Source organism: Globicephala melas, chromosome 15, assembly GCF_963455315.2.
Source record: "Globicephala melas chromosome 15, mGloMel1.2, whole genome shotgun sequence".
Taxonomy (NCBI): Eukaryota; Metazoa; Chordata; class Mammalia; order Artiodactyla; family Delphinidae; genus Globicephala; species Globicephala melas.
In genome coordinates this window covers 49,628,346-49,649,916 of record NC_083328.1, presented here as the reverse complement: position 1 = coordinate 49,649,916, position 21,571 = coordinate 49,628,346, and the positions used below count along the sequence as shown (strand labels likewise).

Here is a 21,571-nt window from a genome sequence, read left to right as displayed (position 1 = left end):
GGGGGAAAGGGTTCTTTGTATTAAAAAAAGAAGAGGTTGGGGCTTCCCTGGTGGTGCAGTGGTTGAGAGTCTGCCTGCCGATGCAGGGGACACGGGTTCGTGCCCCGGTCCAGGAAGATCCCACATGCCGCAGAGCGGCTGGGCCCGTAAGCCATGGCCACTGAGCCTGCGCGTCCGGAGCCTGTGCTCCGCAGCGGGAGAGGCCACAACAGTGAGAGGCCCGCGTACCGCAAAAGAAAAAAAATAATAAAAAAAAAAGAAGTTAAAGTGACTTTTCCAGGTAAGCAGGGACTGTAATCCTGACTGGCCGTAAAGGATGGACTGAGCACCTGGAGCAGGTGTGGTGTTGACACAAAGCTGGTCTTTCTCACTGGTCTGAAATCCTCTTCTGCACCGTGTGATCCTTTGACAAAGTGTAGAGATGGTTCATCACGGCCCTCCTCTCGCCGTGGCCAGTCACTAAGCTGATGCTCAGTCAGTAAAGGAAGTGGTCATGTGACAGGGTGGCGATGTTGGAACTCCTGGGGCCCCAGCCTCCTCCTCTGCAGATGAAGGGGTTCTCCCAGACCCTGGCTGAGTCACTCCCAGCTCTCAGTTTCCGAGGTCCCACCCAAGTGCCGCTGTGGCAGAGGGTGAGAAGGTGCCTCTAGCTCTCATCACGTGCTTGGCTCCCTTCTCCAGATCCCTGCTTACAGGAGAGCAGGACAGCGAGCCTGTGGCTTTCACATAACTTTCCAAATGTTAGAGCCCTTGGTGTCTTCCATGATATTTGTTGGTCACAATAGCTTTTTAGAGCTAGAAATAAAAATACATTTTATTAAAAGGTAGTATATGGAGAAGAAACTAGTGATAGTGGTACTTTTTTATACCACTTTTTTACGCCTTTACTGTGATAACTGTTTTCAGTCAGCTTTTGGAGATAACTAGAAAAGAAAACTCCCAAAAGAAAATTTATAAGTGATACATTTTCGGTCAGGAGATAATAGTATTATCAGGACTCTGTTGTCCTCATTTTGCGAAGGATGCCCAATGGCCTGAAGCTGGAGCGAGAAGGCGCAAGATTCTATATGATGGGATCTTCGTTCAGGTAAATAGCCGTGAACCCTACTCTTCAGGGCTTAACGTTTGACGGGCCAGCATCTCCTTCTACAACTCACCTTCATGTCATTCCAAGATTTGGCTTCTCAACACCTGTCCCTATGATTCAAAACAGTTAATTCGTTTCCCCAAAGTGACTAATATGCACCCCAGGGGACCCCACCCAAAAAGTTTGACTTACATAAACAGCATCCTAGAATCCACCATTCCATTTTCCTCTAGTCTCTCCCAGCTCTGCCACCGTGGCCTTAGACCTTTTTTGTTGATATTTAGTCAATTTTGCCAAGATTCAGTTGATTTGGAAGGCTTTACAATAAATCTGTGGGTATGTGACTCACTTCCTAGCCAAAGCATAAGGCTAGAATTTTCCAGGGTGCCACAAGCAACTGTGCTGCTCCACCTCGTACCTATGTCCGGGCAGCAGGGCGTGACTTAGCAAGATGCTCAGAGCACGATTAGACCTGCAGAGCTCCGATGCAGTGCCAGTAAGCTGAGTTTTCCTCTCAAAGCGAAGTAGATAGTTTGTGGCTTTTACTGAAGTTGTTCCTTCGAAGTGTGTTCACTGACATTAAAATCGCTCTGGGATAATTTGTGTGTGTGTGTGTGTGTGGGTGTGAGAAAGGAGAAAAGCTAGTTGAGGATATGACTTTAGCCTACGTTCAGTGTCCCAATGCTTTCATCTTTTCTTAATCATTAGATTATCTCAAGACTGGGATTTCATGAGCTATCAGTTTGATTGCATTTTAACAGTCGCTTTGCGTAGTGAAAGTCTTAAGAATATCCAGTTCCTTTTCAGGAAAAGGAACTAATTACATGTATTAAACATGTGTTTATTTTGAGTCCAGCATGAGTAGTCTTTGTACCCAAACAGTTGAACTCAAACTGTTCCGTTTGTAAACCTGGGGAAGCACACATGAACCCCTGTTAGCCTGGAGATGTTGGGCGCATCTCTCTCTTGCTCCTTGACTGGGACCTGGTCTTCTTGCCCCCCCTCCAGTTTAGCTGGGAATTTGTCTTTTCTTGCCTTGCTCTGGTTCTGAAGAGAACACTTCGCCAAGTGCAGTGTGGTCACTTACTAGGGTATCTCAACCACAGCACACAATATCTACCTTCCATTTGTCAAACCTTTCTCATGGAAGGAAAGCCCCGTAACTCTAGGGAGAGAGTTTGTGTGTATGGGCCTTGGCTTTATTTTTGTCATACTATTTTTAGTTCTGACCTTATAGGGCATTTATGGCCAAATTTTAACAATCCTTGTTTCCATGTATGTCTTTCACATATTTTCTAGCTCAGTCATCGTTGAACCCTGCATGTGAAGCAAAATTCTTTAATTGTTAAAACAACAGTATGAGACAAGGCTGCCTTTCTGTTGCGTGAACAATGCCAAAACCCTAACTGTAAACGAATACGGCTGTATTCCACAAGGCAGTGCATCTCTGGGCTGCAAAATGAGAGCAGGAGAGAGGAGACCAGTGTTTGTATTTTATCAAGAAACTCATGTTTGTCAATTAAGTCAAGGGTTCTCTGTACTGTTTGAGGAGTACACGTATCTGCAACAAAAGAAAAGTTTGGCTCTCGTTGCCCTTTGAAGCAGCTTACAACTCTGTCCTCATTTTAATTTATGAAGATTCTAAGAGATCAACCTGAGATGGCATTGCCAGAAACCAGTGAAACAGGTTTGAGGTGACCTGGAAACTCTGAGCCTTCTGCAGAGTCCTTGGGAACTGAACCAGAATTACCCATCCTTACGCATCAGTTCTTAATCTCAGTTAAGACATTTAGATTTGTGGGCAATTTTTTCCTTTCCCTACATCAAGTAACATTCTTCTGGTAGTGTAGCTGGAATGGGCAGTGTCATCCCATTGTGTGGTTGGACTTTTAAAGTTTTGTTTTTCTTTTTATCAATAACACCGATACATAAAATGTTAGCTCCAGAAATTTGCTAGTCATATGGGATGCCCTGTGTTTCTGTTGCCTAATAAATATTAGTCTACTTTTGAGCAATATAAGAAGTTAAATTATTTTTACCATGAATAGGTGAACAAAGTACAGTTTTCACAAAAGCATATACAGTATCATCAACAAGTATGAGAAGAAAATCAGACTCCTGATTTCCAGTTCGCTATTCAACCCACCACTCGGTGCTATTCCTTTTTAGTAGATTTGTAAATCCCAGAAACTAATGAATTATGGTGGTTAGGTATTAAAAGTTTTTTGAACCAAGTTTGAAAAGTGGGAAATTTTTGTATAAAAATCACTGTCTCTAGTTTCTCTTAAACAAATTGGAAGATCTGGTATCACTGTGCCTTGTGTCCCCATATGAAAGCACGGGGGGCTGCCCCCTGTTGACTGCTTAGGGGTCAGGGTTCCCTCTGACTGTGCCTTGGCTCCCAGCTTCTCCCAGTCCACAGTCCCCACCCGGTGGGCCTGGCTCTGGGGCTACCATCTCCAGCCAGAGTTGGCTCTGTTTGACTTCTCTCTTCTGTTTGTCACAATCCCACGGGTTGATATTTATACGAAAACAGTCTTTACCTCTCTGATTTTGTCACCTGATCGCCCTGATTTTTACATTGAAGTGTTTTTATCTTCCTTTTAGAAATGTGAAACTGAGGCAGAGAGAAATGAAGTGTATTTCTTATATCACAGAGTAAGCCAACATCATGGTTTCAAGCAAAGCTCAGTGGCAAATTTAAATCTGCAGCATTATCCATGAGCACATATATGATTCCTTTATTCATTCATAGCTAATTTAAAGAGCAAACAAAATGAAATGTTCGATTTTGGTGTTTAAATATGCATGATATTGACTTTTTTTGCATTGCATTAAATTAAGTTATATCTAATTTTCTGATTTACTTTAGGAAGTCTGTTTACTGTTAAAAGAAACCATTGATTCAAGAGTGAAGGAATACTTAGGAGTTCGTAAACAGCACAGGCCGTCAAATACAGAATTCACAAGATCCAATCCCTTGTCCTTAAAAGGTAGGAATGGAGTACTTTGATTTTGGATAAAATTTCTGCTTTGTAGAGATGGCAGTTATGTTTGACTCTGACTGTCACGTTAGTACAGTGATACATTTTTAAAAAATATGTTCTATTGAAGATGCATTCATTAGGTAAAGCAAATTAACCAGAAAGCCCTGAAGGGCTTTTAATGGTAGGCAAAGTACATAAAAATAGAAAATAAACATTCCTAAGTAAGCTATAAATTCTTTAAAGGATTTTTTTTTTTTTTTTTTGACAAGTCTTACAGCTGGGCTTACGTTAACACTGACTTGATTTGGGGTTTTATGCTTTTCTAAGTGCTTTCATTTATGTCACCCTATTTCAGAAGTTCTCACCTGGGGGTGCTTTTGCCCCAGGGGACATTTGGAAATGTCTGTGACAGTCTGGGTTGTCATAGCCATGGAGGGGAGCTACTGGCATCTGGTGGGTAGAGGCCAGGGACGCCACTAAATATCCTACAGTGGCCAGGGCAGCTCCCCACAGCAAGACACTATCCCCCAAAATGTCAAGGGCACTGAGGTTGAAATATCCCACCCTGTTATCCTAATAACACTTGGAGAATGGTCATATCCTTGAGTTATGGGTGAAGAAGCTGAGGTTGCGAGATTAAGGGGGTTGCCCAAATAAAAGATCATCTTCTCGAGGACAAAGATTATGTCGTGTATCTGGCATCTTCCCTTCTCCTCTCCCTGCCCCCAGCACTTAGCTCAGTGCCTGATGCACAGATTCATATTCAGCATATTCAGGGATACATTGAATATGGAGGAGGACTTGGGTCACAAGCAGCAGAACCTGACCCCCCAGACCAGTGTTCTCTCCACTCTGTCATTGTGGTGTTTTTAATTTTTTAATTTTAAGTTAGCATTTCATGGCACTCTTTGTAGTACACTTAACAGTCAGCCCATGTTAATCCTCAGAGGACAGCACTGTAGTGCTGTGAACTAGATTATGCTAATGCAACACCTCTTTAGGGAAAGAATGGTGTCACGTCCTCCCCTTTGAAGGCATACTTAATCTGCACTGTTTACTTGGGCACGACTGATAAGTGGGCAGATAGGTTAAATTTATTCAAACCGAAAGCCTCAGACAAATAGAATTTTCCGTCCAAACAATATTGTATTAGATGACGCTTGCCGGCATTTTGCTTAGTAATACTGTAAGTCTTCTTGAGAAAAGCCGTATGAGCTTGCATCCTTTGTACTCCAGCAGACCTGGCTAGTGTCACTTTCTAACTGGTACGGAAGGAAAAGGAGCAGAGAAAGTTCCAAGACCTCTGTCTCCACTGTGGTAGTGGCTTAGTCAGTCCCCATCCTCAACTGGCCCCTCCCCTGGCCTCCACTCCTACTGAGGGAAGAGCTAAATACTCACTTTCCCAGCCTCTCTCACAGGCGGGGAACACATGGTATTCTGGCCCCAAGATGAAACCCAAAGCCTTTCTTGGGCTCACGTGAGCAAGAAGTTTGTTTTTAAACAGAAAAGTGATCTTACTGTACATACAATTTTGTAATCTATTTTCTTCCCACCTAACATAATATAAAAGTCCTTTGAAACACATATATCACCATTTTAAAAATTTAATAGATGTGAAGTGGTATCACATTGTGGTTTGGGTTTGCATTTCTTTAATGATTAGTGATGTTGACCATCTTTTCATGTGCTTATTAACTATTTGTGTATCTTTGGAGAAATGTCTGTTTATGTCCTTGGCCCATTTTTTAATTAGGTTGTTTGTTTATTTGTTTGAGTTGTAGGAATTCTTTATATATTCTGGATATTAATCTTTTATCAGATATGATTTGCAGATATTTTCTCCCTCCTGAGAGAAATGGAGAAAACAAAGCCTTTGACAATGTCCTTTGACCCAAGCGTTTTTAATTTTGATGTAGCCAGTTGATGTCATATCCAACAAATCATTGCTGGATTCAGTGTCACAAAGCTTTTCCCTATTTTTTTCTTCTAAGAGTTTTATAGACATTTAGGTCTTTGATTCATTTTGAGTTAATCTTTTATATGGTTTAAGTTAAGGGTCCAACTTTGTTCTTTCACATGTGGATATCCAGTTTTCCCAGTGCTATTTGTTGAAAAGCCTGTCCTTTGACCCATTGAGTGGCCTTGGCACCATTATAAAAAATCATTTGACCATAAATATGAGAGTTTATTTCTGGGCTCTCTCTTCTATTCTATTGGTCTATATGTCTGTCTTTATGCCAATACCACACTGTATTGATTACCATAGCTTTGTAGTAGGTTTTGAAATTAGGAAGTGTGACTCTTCCAACTTTGTTCTTGTTTTTCAAGATTGTTTTGGCCATTCGGGGTCCACATCACTGTTTTTAATGACTGCATAGAATTCCATTGTGTCCATAGTTTGATTTATCAGTGGGACATTTAGGTCACATCTAATATTTTCACTGTTGTAAACAGTGGTATGGTGGACACCTTGATGATCTAGATATTTGCACACTTCAATTTCTATATAATATTTCTCTCTATTGTTCATACATTGTAAGAGCTCCTTAAGGATATTCAAGCTCTGTGTGTTATGTATGTTGCAAGAGATTTTTCTCAGTTTGTCATTTGCCTCTGACTTGGTTTATTTTACAACCACAAACAAGAAGCCTTTTTTGCCCCTGGAGCCTCCGATGCCCCCTAGTGGGGGCAAAAGCCGGGCTTCTCTGTCAGAGATAAGCAGCACGGTTGATTGCCCAAGAAAGCAGGAGGGTGCTGATGCAACGGTGTGCCGCTCACTCCTCTCCCCTTCGAAAGCCAACTCGGTGTGAAAGCAGCATCTCGCTTCTTTCTGCTTCTGAGAACAGTTAACCTTTGACTGAGCATGTCTTTTGATGTCCCCACCTGAGCTAGTCCTCTGCTGCCACCAAGCAGTCCAGGGTCCCGCCTCAGCTGGACACTCGAACACCTGCAGCAGCACGCTCGCTGGCGCCCTTGCGCTCGCTCTGGCTGATGCCCCACCTGTTGTCAACACTTGAGTTAGTGTAATCCCTTCACGTCACAGGTCTGATCTTTGTGCAGAAAGCCCTTCAGGATTTCCCCAGGGCTCCTGGGTGAAGGCCAAGATCTCTGGGGTAGCTGCCTCTCCAGCCTCATCTTGTGGCCCTTGTTCCTTCTTTCATGCTTAAGCCACAGCAGCTTCAGTTCCTCTCTTTCAAAGCCCCATTCTTCCACTCATCCTGGGGCTTCTGCCCGTGTTGGAGCACTGGTCCTCCCCTGCCCCTCTGCCACTTTCAGCCCTCCGCTCAAAGTCCACACCCCAGGGAAGCGTATCCTGTCCACAGGTCCCCTGTTTCCAGGCCCAGGAGCATCCTGCACTTTGGTTCACACCATTTGATTAATGTTGATCTCTCCACAAGTGTGCCGGTCGCCTGAAGACAGGTTCTGCCTCTTTTATGATCCATGGTATCCCCGGCATGGAGCATATTTTCCGGTTTGTAGTAGGTTCTTAATAAATGTTTGTACAAGTGATTAATTACACACATGGATACATCTTTCCTCTTCCTAGTAAGGTCAAGGCCTGCTGTAACTTACCTCGCCTGCCTTGTCCCTTCCTGCTACTCACTTTTCTATTTCCTGCAAACCTGCATTCTTTATACCTCTGTGTTTTTATGTTTTTAGGTTTCTCTTTTGTCTGGAAATCTCCTAGTATTCAGCTTTTAAGACCTAACTCACATATTACTTCTACAAAGTCTTCCTCAATTTCCTGTCTTCCTTGCTCATAGCACTTTTATAACATTGGTCACATTGTATTATAATTGTTTTATAATCAGTTTACCTGCCTTTCTCCCTTTCTTTGTTGGTAAAGATTGAGGGGTTGCCACCCCAGAGCCTCTTTTTTTTTTTTTTCCTCCAAATGACCGAGCTGCTTAATTCAAGAGCAGAAACCGGTAACTCTGCTTCACCTCATACTAAACTGTTAATTTCCTAAAGGTCAGAGCGCTGTTCGCCCATCTCTACCCCAGGGCTGCCTTCCATAGAGGGCCAAGATGCATCATCTTCTAGAACATGCACACCCGCAGGGATGAAGCAGACATACATAGTGATGCTGCCCATCCCAGACTGTTTATTATCAGCATCACTAAAAATGGAAACTGCCTCTTCTCGGCTGCTCCCATAGTCTTACTTTAAATGCCTTTTTCTTCCAAAGGAATTTCAGAACCATGAACTGTAAGGAAGGCCTTGCCTATTTCCTCCTCACTGTTTAGTTCTGTGTCTCATGTTCCCTGAAAATAGAGTTGTTCTTACTGTCTTGGTGACTAGGGTGAATGTGTATGGTTTTCGCTTTTGTGTAAATTGGGTATCTTCCTTATTTGTGTGAGTTTCTTACCTTTCCCGTTTCCAGATCTGAGTAATGATAACGTACTTCATCATGGGATAGACACTTAACACACGATGCTTGGTGAGCTGAAGTCACCAGGCTGGTAACTTTGCTGATTGCTTTAATAAAATTAATATATTTCATCCTCTGAGTTATCTTTATTAAAAAAATAAATAAATGGCTTTTAAGCCATTTCCTTAATCATGTAATATTGAGGAATACAAAGAGTACTGGCAAAAACTCCGTCAGCGAACAGCATAGCACAGACATTTGCCAGTAGCCTCAGCCTTCTTAAGTCACCTGGAATTGTTATTTCAATGGATTTAGTAAAAATTAACGTTGTAAGAAAGTTTCTATTTTAAAGACTTAGCTCAGATTCTGTCAACTCTACCTCATTAATATTTTTCCCCTTAGCTTTGCCAATATTGAGTGTTACTGGTATTTTTAATTTTTGCCAGTCTGACAGGCCAAAAATCAAAAAAAGAGATGTCATGCCCTTTGATATTTATCTTTCTGTTTTTATGTGTTTATTGACTGAACTGCATATTTACAACTATTGCTTACCTTTGTATTGGGTCGTTTGCCTTTTTCGTCTTAAATTTTTGTTTTTCCCTGTGTCACTCGCTTGGTCAGGACCCTTCTTATTAATCAGCTCTTGAATCACTGCCACGGCCTCCTGATATCCCTTCCAATTCATCCATGCCTCTGCTGCCAGAGTGGCCTTTTGAAAACAAAAATGTGATCGTCTCCAGCTTAAATCCTTTTGTGGTCAGGAACCTTAGTTACCTAATATCCTTTGTTTAATTTCATTTCTGCTTGAGACTAGCTGGAATTGGTCTGGCTCTGCAGCAGAGAAGAAGTTCATTAAAGATATTAGGTAGTTCAACAGAATCTACCTGTAGGAGGGCCAGGCAGTCCGATTCTGAGTCTACACAGACAGCACAGCCTCAGCCTCAAGATGGGGGGACGGCTTTGGTTCATGAGCCCTTTCAGCTGCCGTCTGCAAAGCCCAGCACTGAGCCTACAGGAGCCTGACGGCCTGGCCTGTGGCCATGGCGCCGTGCTCCTCCCATGGAGAGGATCCCATGGCTGTATCCTGGTTGCAGGTGAGCCAGGGAGTGCAAAATGTTTGGCTTTTACCTTGGGAAAGTGGGACTTAAAAAATGTGGGAAGTTACCAAAACGCAGGGAGGATGGGCAGAAGTTTTGGGTGGGTGGATACGAGTTACAAATATCCACTGAAATTTTCCTGTTGGCTTCCTTCTTCCATAAACTTCCAAACAATAACAACAAACTTTTGCCTGACAATACAACTCTCCCAACTACAGACAAAATATGCTCAGCACCTCCTCCAAGAGAGAGAACCCCAAGTCTCACATCCCAGCTCCAAGCCCGAGATTTCTGAGCGATGTGTATTCCTCCTTTGGTTTATTCACAGCCCATATTATTTTCCTTATTGACTAAATGACGAAGCTAACTATTGCCAACATACCCTGAATAAAAAAACAAAAAACTTAGTTAATATATAAATACATATGTGGTACAGCAAGGAAGACAATTTAGGAAGATGCTATCATTCTAACTTCTGTAGTCGGTTACATGAAATAAATAGTTGGTGTTTGTATATTCCCTCCTCTAATATTTATTTCATATTCCCTTTGTCTTTAGCCAGTAACTCAGCTGATCAGGTTTCTTGACCTGGTGAGGTGACCAAACTTTCCTTCCTAAGGAATTTGAGCCCTCAGTGGTCCTGCCTTTCTGAGGTTGCCATAGTTTGCGTTAAGTTTTAGCACTGGATGTGCTCTGCTAGGTCGAACGCGTTATATTCCTTCTGTGTTACCCATCTACCTTGTTGCTCTTCTTGTACCATCGTGAGCCAACATTTCAACCGCCCTTTGGTCTATTTGTCTAGCGGCGTGAAGAGCCGGAAACAGTTACACGGCGCTTTGAACTTTCAGCCTGACTCATGTTTTCCTCTCTGTTCTAGTCTTTTTTTTTTTTTGCGGTACGTGGGCCTCTCACTGTTGTGGCCCCTCCCGTTGCGGAGCACAGGCTCCGGACGCGCAGGCTCAGCGGCCATGGCTCACGGACCCAGCCGCTCCGTGGCATGTGGGATCTTCCCGGACCGGGGCACGAACCTGTGTCCCCTGCATCGGCAGGCGGACTCCCAACCACTGCGCCACCAGGGAAGCCCCTCTAGTCTTTTCTTGAGTACTAAAGAAGCAGAGTCAGGGGGATGGAAGGCAAACTTTTTGCTGAGGTGGTCACTTCCCACTTCCACTCCCTGGTTCCAGGAACCACATATTCTGGCCAAGGGAATGCGTTGTTCTGCTGGTCAGAGCACATATACATCTTTTCGGGCTTCACCCCAGCTCCACAAGCCCTTCTGCCTTGCAGTTTGTGTCATAGCTGAATTTTCAGTAGACCTCTTCACCATTGTCTAAGGCCAGCTGCATTTGAGCCTGGCTTGATTGCTTGGTAGGACCACTGAATTTTATGCACCCACTGTCTTATTTTGAAAAATGAGTTTTCTTGGTCAGAATCACTGCACTGGTGATGGTGAATGAGGCCTTCAGGAAGTGCATGGGTGATGTGGCTGGCAGAAACATGGCAGACATAGAGGGTACATCCAAATCCTGAATAAGGGTCTATTCCAATGGAGGTAAGCTGTTGCCGCCTCTGTGATGAAAGAGGTCTAATATAATCCACCCTCCACGGCTAGCCCGTCTCCCTGCGATATGAGAGTTGGTGGGGAGGCTCAGATTAATTGGACGTTTGGCAGGGCTCAGCCTTGATGCGGTTAAGTCTGTGTTGTTGAGCCCAAGCATAATGTTCATCCTTGCCCCCGTGGCCACATCACTCCTGAGTCCTTGAGCAGGTACTTGAGCAACTGGGGAAAGAGGCTGGCCAGCACGCATGGGGGCAGGTCATCTGGTCCAGCTTATTGTAAGCACCTCTTAATGGGGCCTTTCAGAGAACATTCACATCAGATGCAAATATTCTCACACTCTGTAACTTTTCCCCAAATGTCCTTGTCCCAGTCCTTCTGTCATTTGCCGAGTAAATCTATTTCAGTCATATACTCAACAGCTGAGAAGACAACTACAGATTTTCACAGACCTGCTGGGCCCTTTGTCAGATGAATTGAAGCCAGGTTTCTATTTATCCCCCTCTGGTGGGTACAGTGGCAACCAGAAACCCCAAGGCATAGTACAGTCTCAGAGCTAGCGTCCAGTCATCCTCAAAAGTTCTGGGTATTTCCCTTTTCTCACTGTGCAGGCACCCTAGTAAACAATTGCAGATCCCAAGGGGAAAATTTAGAGAATGTACTTGTAATATTTTTGAGGGGGCCTTGCTTGGGTGCCTGGCTCTCTGAGAAGCTGTGGCTGTCTTTCAAGGTAGCCCAAGTCAGACCCCTATTTACCAGACCTAGATTCTTTTCTATTATACAGTGTACTAGCTTGCTAGGGCTGTCATAACAAAATAACACAGACTGCTAAACAACAGAAATTTATTTTCTCACACTTCTGGGGGTTGGAAGTTCGAGATCAAGGTGTCAGCAGGGTTGGTTCTGAGGCCTCTCTCCTCGGCTCGCAGATGGCCTTTTTCTCCGTGTCTTCACGCGGTTTTCCCTCTACATGTCTGTGTCCTAAATTCCCCCTCGTATAAAGTCCACCTCTTATACAGTCATATTGGATTAGGGCCCACCCTAATGACCTCATTTTAATGATCTCTTTAAAGATGCTATTTCCAAATATAGTCACATTTTGAGTACCTCTAGGGTGAGGACTTCAACATAAGAATTTTGGAGAGACACGATTCAGCCCATAACATACAGTTTAAGTAGGGCCCAAGTATGTTCTCCATTTTATTTGGAGTCATGGACGTATCAGTTAACCAATAAGCCAAAGATGTCTGTCGGTCAAGCCACTGACAGCGTTCCTACCAAGGCTACCACTGGCTCATGGCCCTCTACTGGACCAAGTGACTCACCCAGCCACAGGCTTTAGTGGACGACAAATTTCTGGCCACCTCATCACCAGGTGACCCATCCACTCTTCGACTGTGGTGGTCTACAGATGCCATGTCTCTCCTGGTCATTAGTCCTCCCAGCAACTAGCTCTCAGTCCCTGAAGGGTGTCCCTCAACCCCAGGGTCCACGAGCCGTGGTGGCAGTGTCCTCTCCATGTTGGGCCCCCACCTGTGCAGAGGGTTCTAGGGAATGCAGGGCATCACTTGGCACAGGCTGAGAGTCTCACACGGGATCCTCTGCTCTCTTGCCATTCTGTAGCTGTGTGTGCTTCGCTGGGGTACAGCTTTATGTACCTTGTAACTGCATTCCAGCAGAGGGACCTCAGTTCTCCCATGATCAACCTTTTTATTAAGCAAGCATAAAAATGACCTTGTGGGGGTGGCGGGGAGGGGGGCGGGACATTTTAGTCCCAGTTTCAGGCACTGAGCAGTCAGGCTGTTCAGGAGAACACTGGGTAAGCCAACCGCCCGGTACCCGGAGACTTGGGCGGCCCTTCATCCAGACCTGTGGGAAGCTGGGTTCCGGAGGAGCCTCTCTCCTCTAGGGGCAGGGGAGTCATTGGTCCCAGATGGCTTTGGCCAGGGGGGGATAAATGATAAACCCTCATTTATCAGCTTGGCACCATAGCCTACCTGACAGGCCCCCAGAACATCATGTTTTCTCGCCTCTGGGCCTTTGCACATGCTGCTTCCTCTCCCCACAACTCTCTTCTCCTTGTTCGCCGCTGGGCCAGCTCTGCATCACCCCGCAGGCCTGTGCTCCCGCATCATTTCCCTTAAGGAACCTTATCATTTCCCTTAAGGAACCTTATCTGTTGCGTCTTCCCCCTCAGGGAGCTGCTCCTCCCTTTTCCAGCCTGGACAGTGGCACAGTCATCGTTTCCTCCTCCTGGAGGGCAAGGGTCCTGTCCTGGGCAGCACCCAGTGCAGAGCTTGTCACTCAGGAGGAGCACACGCATTGGAAGAAGTAAAGGAACAAACTGTAGCATTTGCCAAGGCTTTGTGCTCTGCTTCCATCGTAGCATCTCTTGCCCCTTTAACAAAAGGCAGAGGTAAAAGTGGTCTGCGAGTTACAAATTATTAGATAGTTTTCCTCATTTGGTTTTGAGAAAGTCAAAACCACATCCTACCCCAGTGTAAGGTGAGCTGCAGTATTTTCTGCCTCTTCTGCAGATGCCTGCCCTCCAGCCCTGCCCATCACAAGTGCCCTCCAGCCCCACCACCACCACAAGTGCCCTCCAACGTTACCACTCCTACTAGTTACCGTTACCAAGATTCAGCCTGATGGGTGCCAGCACTGGGCTGGGGCTTTCGCGTACCCACGGTGGATCCTTGGGGCAGCCCTTTCTAGCAGCATCCTTAACCCTGGTTTTAAGGATGAGAACCAAGCTCAGAGTTCAGGCAACTTGCCCGAGGTCACATAACTGGGAAGTGTCAGAGCCATCATGAAAACATGGCTGTCAGGATGCCTGGCTTCTCTTCACTGCTTCAGCCTCCCTATTAAGGGGGGAGAGAGAGAGAGAGAGAGAGAGGGAGGGAGAGAGAGTGGGGGAGAGAGTGTGTGTGTGTGTTTTCTTTTTTAATAAAATTTCCCTCTAATCATGAAAACAGAGCTCATCTTCCAGCTCCAAGCACTTCCCACAATACACTGTCTAAATATTAGGGCTTTAAGACATCTTTGTGTTTGTAGAGCAGTAATCTTTCTTTTTTCCTTTTTTTTTTTTTTTTAACTGCCCATTCCATTCTGTGTAACCTTTTTCTTGCAGTTAACATGTAAGAAACCCAGTCCTTTGGAAAATGCCGTAAAATAGATTAAATTTTCCTGGGCACTGTGGTTTCTGTCTGCCTTGGCTTTCTATTTGGCTTTTCTTCTAAGCCGAACGCTCCTATAAAATCTTAGCTTAAATCTCCAGCCAGCGTGCAGCTCGTTCTCTTGTGGCATCTGAGGCATCTTCTGTGAATGTTCGGGGCCAGATGAACAGACCTCCTATCTGTCCATCGACACCCACTCAGCATCCTGGGGAGGGCGGGGGGCACTATACCACCATGTTAGGAAATCAGTGGGTGTGCACACAACAGGAGGAGCACAAGAAAAAGATGAGAATTGCCAAAACAAGCAAGTTCTTCCTATTCTTCCCTCTGTCTGAGAAACGTTCCTCTCCTTTCCCCATCGCCCGATGCACCGTACCTGCCAAAAAAAGCTTTCTCTCTGCTCTCCAGACACAGGCCCGATTGTGAGCCCTGCTCCCCAGGGGCCCCAGGAGCGCACATTCGCATATTGTGCTGTTTGTTTTGCTTTGTATTTATTTTCCCAGCCCACTGAAAAAAGGGCCTTTTCCTATTTAAAAGAAATTTTGGAAGTGAAAACCTTTTCCGTTTGAGCCCAGCCCTTCCTCCATGTAAACCATCCGGCGTTTGCAGAGAGAACAGTGAAAGCTTGCTCCGAAACACCGTCCTTACGCAGTCACGTGACCATCCTTTCCTTAGACATTAGGGACAATGAAAGTTACCGTCTCTCCAACAGCTGTCAGCCCTGATGAAACATAGGCCCTTGGCAGAGAGTCCCAGCTTCGGAGTCACCTTGGCTGTGTGTCAGCACCCGCCCCTGCCCTCCCCGGCCGTTGAGGTGGAGCCGTGGGCGGCCGCCGACGCTGCCATGGAAGGGCTTCTCGGCCTGAAACGGGAGGAGCTGGGAGCTTCTGCGCTTTGATACACAGTAAAAAGCACAGCACATTTAAAACAATCTGCCATGCTGCTAAATATTCTTAATATGGAGACATTGTTTTTTTCTATTCACAGCCCTTTACAAAGAGAAATGGATTTCCCTAGATGTGTCCTAGGGCACCATGGAAACATGTGTTTTCTCTTTACACATGTGTTTAAATAGCTTTGGTTATTATTTACATTTCTTCCCATAATGTACTCCATCAAAACATTTGCTCGGCTTTCATCCGCACGAGAAGCTTACAAGGGCAATAATGGAAGCAAGTGCCCACAAGGCCTCTGGTGAACGTGCCGCAATTTCAGCAAAGATGATTTTTCCAGGAATTGGAAATTTGTAAAACTTTAAGTTTTATACTTTTTACCGTAACTGTGCTAAAGCAGCAATGACAACACGAGAGACTTTGCATCCTCAGAAACTGGGGAGACTTGTCTAATCATTTATTGCAATAAATGGAAAGAAAAGCAAAAACTGTAAACTTTTATGCATCATGTTTCCACTTGTTATAGTTACCTGTTATGGACATTGCTGAAGTGGCAATAACTGATCTTTTGTTTATTTTTTAAATTTTATAAGGAATTAAAACACACAAAAAAACCTGATTGCAAAGCTTCAAAAAAAAGGTTAGGATTCTTTTCACCACACCAAGAGGTTGTCGAGCGCCAGTTTGAACCACCTAGAAGGCCTTTTCGTTGTTAGTATAAACCTTATTAAATCGACCCTGCTGGCTGGTGAGTCAGCTGCTTCCTCTCACACCCTGGCCTTCTCCCGAAAGCCCCTGCCCGGCACATAGCAAACAATGATTTTTCCTCATAAAACGAAGTCTGAGTTGCCATTGCTGAGGTTCAAATTACAATGCCAATTCTCTTGGGGCTTTTATGGTGATGCAACTCCATTTATACTTTAGAGTCGGCTTGGGCTGGTTCACATTTACATCCAGACTCTCTGCTCCCAAATTTCTGCATATTCAGGAACTGGGAAGTTCAAAACAACTTTACCAAATCCCCTGGGACTCTTGGATTCTAGAAAGGTCTTTGTCATCAGATGGTGGTTGCAAGACTTTTCTAAAAGGAGTTGTCCCAATTGGCTGAGAGCCCTGCCCATTTACCAGCTCTGTGAAGACTGACTGTTTATTACTAGATCTTCCAAAGACGAGTCCTGCTTGGTGGCAGGTGGGACTGGCTGGCACTCCTGCCCTGCTGGCAGAGAAAGTCACTGCCTTACATTGATAATCAGCGTGAGATAACACCATTCTATTAGTGATCTGTGTGTTTTGTCACAGTGTTTCTAATGGTGACAACTGGATGGGGGACCTATAGTTCTCATGGTTTACCCAGTGAAAACAGTGGCTTATTCTAGCATGTAGGGAATGTGGCCCTTGGGACACTGGCCTTAATATTGTTCAAATGGTTTGGCTGCCACATAGCGTGTGTGTGTGTGTGTGTGTGTGTGTGTGTGTGTGTTGGGAGGGGTGGGGGGCAGAAGGAGATAGTGAGACCCTCCCCCCACCCCGACAAAACTGTACTTTCCTTTGGCAAATCCCAGATGAAGTCTTAAAGAGTGGCACCTCTCCTGTGTTTGACAGATACTAACGAGGAAAGCAAACACACACATATCCCCTACCTCCCCCCACCCCCGTTTCTCAGAAAGCAGTGGCCTTTTCTCACAGGAGTTGCATATAATTTTTTAATGTGTGAGATGACAAGGTATAGTGGAAACTATTTACCTTGGCATGTACTGTACATTTCTTGGGAGTTTTATGTCCGTTGCCCTATAGTAATAGCCTTTCCTATGTATGGGAAGCGCTTATGGCTTTTACCAGCCTGTCTGTCCCCTTTAAATTCTTTTCCTTTGGCCAGGCCCTCTGATCACAATGCCAAGATTTAAAAATTCATAGTAATTGAGTTTCACATCACTAACATTATAGCCATTGGGAAGCTCGAGAGAGAAAATAGATAGTAGTTATCTCACTGATTAAATGTCTAAGAATTCTTTGACTTTGAAGGGTACGGAGGACGTGTGAAGAGGCTCTGTCTAGTGGAGGGTAACATGCTGAGGTTTAATGCTTTGGGACTGGGATTTGCTAATTAGGTATTTTGGGAATTTGGGGACCAGTAGCCTAAGTGATGATTAAAAACCGGAGCGCTTTCGTTTTCAAATTCCCTAACATGACACCCTTTTATTTAGAATAAAAGTGGAGAATCTAAAATTACGGTTGTTGTAGTTAGTATTTTCAGCTTACCACTGCAATTGTCTATAATGAAAACAATTTTATATTCACTGTAATAACGTCTATAAACTGGGCAGGGACTACCTGCTCCCTTTGCTACAGTGGCCATTTATATCACCTCTAAATGAATCCACCACCGTTTTCTGAAGGAGGTGTGCATTTGTGAAGCATTGCAAACCCCTGGGCTATTTCCAGGGAGTTGAGAAGAGGCGTGTTTAATACCTGCTCATCTGCACTTAATTGTGGAGCTGGTTTGTATTTGTTGTTGTAGCACAGTGCCGTTACTACTTAGAGCCTCAACTCCAGTCAGCTTCAAATGGGTCTCAGATATTTGATCATGAACTATTTCACTAATGGGAAACTTGGCTTAACCTATTGTGTGGAATGTCTTGAGAAAATCATCCATGTCTACGTTAAGCAAAACCCAGACTAGGTCCACACGATCTCAAACCTAAAAAAAATGAATGCCTGGGAAGAGATGCTAGTTTTAACTTTGAGGCCAAGATCGAATCGCAATTCTGGGGTCATAGGTTGGTGCATATGTGCCTGTAATTGTGTATGTTTGTGTGTTTCTGAGTGTCTTTAATGAATAATATAGATACATAAGTTGCTGCTAAGAAAAATAAAAAAAGTTACAAGGCCAGAAAGGAGACACCAAAAATATGATTTCCTTCCAAATATTTGCAGGAATTTTACTTAATTGCAACCAGAAGTCTGACCTGGAAGTGTAGTGTTTTGACCTCCTAGCTGTCTGGTTTCCTATTTGCGGTGTTTTGCTCTCCCCTAACTGTGAGAAAATCTATTTTACACGGTTTTAACCCTGTGTATTCTTAGAAACACTGAAGTAGGAATTATTCCCCTGGGGGAAAAGAAATGCTCATTATTTACAAGAATGACTCGTAAAGGTTTCTTTTAAATAGAAAACATTTTTGAAACACTTAACAAATCTTTCTGTATAAGATATATTTGAAAATAAAACAGCTTCTAGATTTCCTTTCAAGGTAATGTGAAGTTTTGGAAGACTGTAAGGTTGTTGCATTGTGTAAGTTTATCCTTATTTTAGTAAAACACTAGTTAATAACAAAAGTGTACACTTTAGAAGTAGTCCTCTTGTGAAGAGGCTTTTTCATACTTTTTTTTTTCCTTTTTCCAGCTCTAACTTATTAAATCTTTATTCTCTAGCCTTTTAGAAAAGTGAAAATTAGGCTGAATAAACTTTGGGGGCCTGTAGTAATATATGGTACTCTGATGGGCCAGAATACACCAATGACATTTAATTAGGATAACTGTAGGTCTAGGAGGCCTACTGTTGAAAAACTATAGAATTCACACATCCGATGCTTATCGATGCATTCGCTGAATCTAGTAAAATGATGGACTATTGTTTCTGTGTAGCCTTTTAGAATTGGCCATCATGTCAGTCAGTCATTATTTCCCATTTGGAAAGTCTCAGACATTTTCAGCCAGAGGAAAGCATCATTCTTCCTACTTGATTTAGGGATTTAAGAATGAGAAACACTGACAGTTCCCATCCATTTAGCTGAAGAACATTTCATCCCGTTCTCCATTTTTTTTTTAATAATAACTTTCTTGAGATGTAATTCACATACCATATGATTCACTCATTTAACACATACGATTCAGTGGTTTTTATATATTCACAAAGCTGTGCAACCATCACCAGAATAAATTTGAGAACATTTTTTTCACCCTATAAAGAAGCCCTGTACCCACTAGCCTTTAAAATACCCACAAGGTATTGGGGGAACCACTTTCCCCCAATACCTTTCTTACCCTCAGCCTAGGGAACCACCAATTTATGTGTTGTTTCTATCAGTTTGCCTATTCTGGACATTTCACATAAACTGAGTCACACAATATGTTGTTTTTGTAACTGTTTAAATTTAGCATAATGTTTTCAAGGTTCATCCATGTTGTAGCATTTATCAGTAGTGTTTTGTTTCTTATTTACTGTCAAATAATACTCTGTTGTATGGATATGTCACATTTCACTTATCCATTCATCAGTTGATAGACATTTGGACTGTTTCCCCTATGTGGCTATTATGAATAATGCTGCTATGAACATTTGTATAGGTTTTTGAGTGGATATTTATTTAAATTTCTTATGAGTATATACCTAAGAAAGGAGTTTCTGGATAATTTTATACCTCTATGTTTAGTATATTGAGGAACTTGCAGCCTGTTTTCCAAAGTGGCTGCACATTTTGTATTCCCACCAGAAGTGTATGAGGGTTCCTTTTTCTCCACATCCTGTCAACACTTGTTATTATCTGTCATTTTGATTATAGCCATCCTGCTGAGTATGAAGTGATATCTCATTGTGGTTTTGATTTTTCCATTTCCCTGATGGCTAATGATGTTTTCCATCCATTCAAATACTTATTAGCCATTTGTGTATCTTCTCTGGAGAAATGTCTTCAAATCCTTTGTCCATTTTTTAAATTGAGTTGCCTTTTTATTAGTGAGTTGTTGTAAGAGTTCCTTACATATTTCAGATACTAGTCCCTTATCAGATACATGGTTTGCAAACTTTTTCTTCTCTTCTAAGGATTGTCTTTTCACTTTCTTAATGGTGTCCTTTGAAACACTAAAGTTTTAAATTTTGATGATGTCCAATTTATCTATTTTTTTTTCTTTTCATTGCTTGTGCCTTTGGTGTCACATCTAAGAAATAATTACATAATCAAAGTCCACAAAGATTTACAAATATCTGTGTTTTTTTCTAAGACTTTTATAGTTTTAGCTTTTACATTTAGGTCATTGATCCATTTTGAATTAATTTTGTATCTGATGTGAGGTAAGGGTTCAACTTCTTCTTTTACATGTGGATATCCAGTTATCCCAGTACCATTTGTCAAAAAGACTATTCTATCCCTATTTAATTGTCTTGGCACCCTTGGCGGAGGGTTCATTTCTAGACTCTCAATTCTATTTCTACACGTCTGTCCTTATGCCAGTGTCACACTATTTTAATTACTGTAGCTTTGTAGTAAATTTTAAATCATCATCCCATTCTTTTAACAGAACTGTTTTCTCATTTTCCCAGCAGGGTTAATGCTGGCATTTACTAGTCAGGATCAAGAGTCTGTTTTATACCAACTTGGTTGGTATAAACTTCACTTTAAATTGTTATAAACACCTGCCTTTTAATGAATTAATTAAATACTATTGAATCTACCAAAAGATTTCTAGGGTTTTAGATTAAATCTTTTACAGATGTATCAACTCTAATTATTCCATTTTAACTAAATCGATGTAGAGAAAAATGATTCTTGTCATAGTCAAGTCTTCATATTAATGGAAAAGCCTTAGTGAGTTCACAGTATTTGTAAGATATGACTGGGGACACTCATGGGTCTCAATAACTCATTAAAATCTTTTACTTTAGGTTGTAAAGTTGACTGTGGGTTAAAGTCTGACCTTTGCTTATCCGTCCAACCTCATCCTTCATCTCTCCCTTTCCTTCTGTGCATTCTGAACCCTGAGTCTCTAGAGGTCTACTCTACCGGGGTTCCCAGGAGCCAACAGGAGTCGCCTGTGGTTTTACACGAACATGGGTGTGATGCCCTCCCATTCTCAATCCTCTTAGCAGAATCCTCCTGACGCTTCCAGACTCTGCTTGGATATTTATTTCCCTTCCTTGGGAATCTCTCTCCTTCCAGTTGAGTTTGTTACTCTCCCTTGTTTAATTAGACACACCCTTTCTTGGCATCCCCAGTTCCCACACATGTCTTTGTTGTAGCACTTGCATTGTACCTGTCCTCCTTTAACTCTTCTGTCTCTTCTCTGTCGTAGGTGCACGAGCAGCATGAGTTGGATGCCTCTGGTTTGGCTATTACTATTAGAGGAACATCCAGCTTTTGACAGAATGAAAGAATGTATATTTCCTGTTCACACTGGTCCCTATAACTCCTCTCCTGAGATCATTTTCAGGGTCAGAAAGAGTAAGATCACACTCAGTAGAATGCCTCACTAATATGGGAAAACTCCAGTGTGCTGCCAGCCTGCCCACTCTGTGACAGCTCATCATCAGTGTGACATGTACTGTCATGTTTAACTTCTGTTATATAACTAACATAGAATTCCCAAGCTTGTTTAACCCTGTTGGCCTTACTGCCATTTCTAAGGAA

The 21,571-nt window shown here is 43.1% G+C and overlaps 1 protein-coding gene across 1 annotated transcript in view; it reads left to right on the top strand.

Annotated features, from left to right (window-relative positions):
• The window catches only part of SLX4IP (SLX4 interacting protein), a 176,068-nt gene that overhangs the window by 108,456 nt on the left and 46,041 nt on the right, over positions 1-21,571 (top strand). Inside the window, 1 exon segment of the mRNA XM_060285247.1 lies at positions 3,960-4,080. Coding sequence (XP_060141230.1) covers positions 3,960-4,080 — 121 coding nt within the window.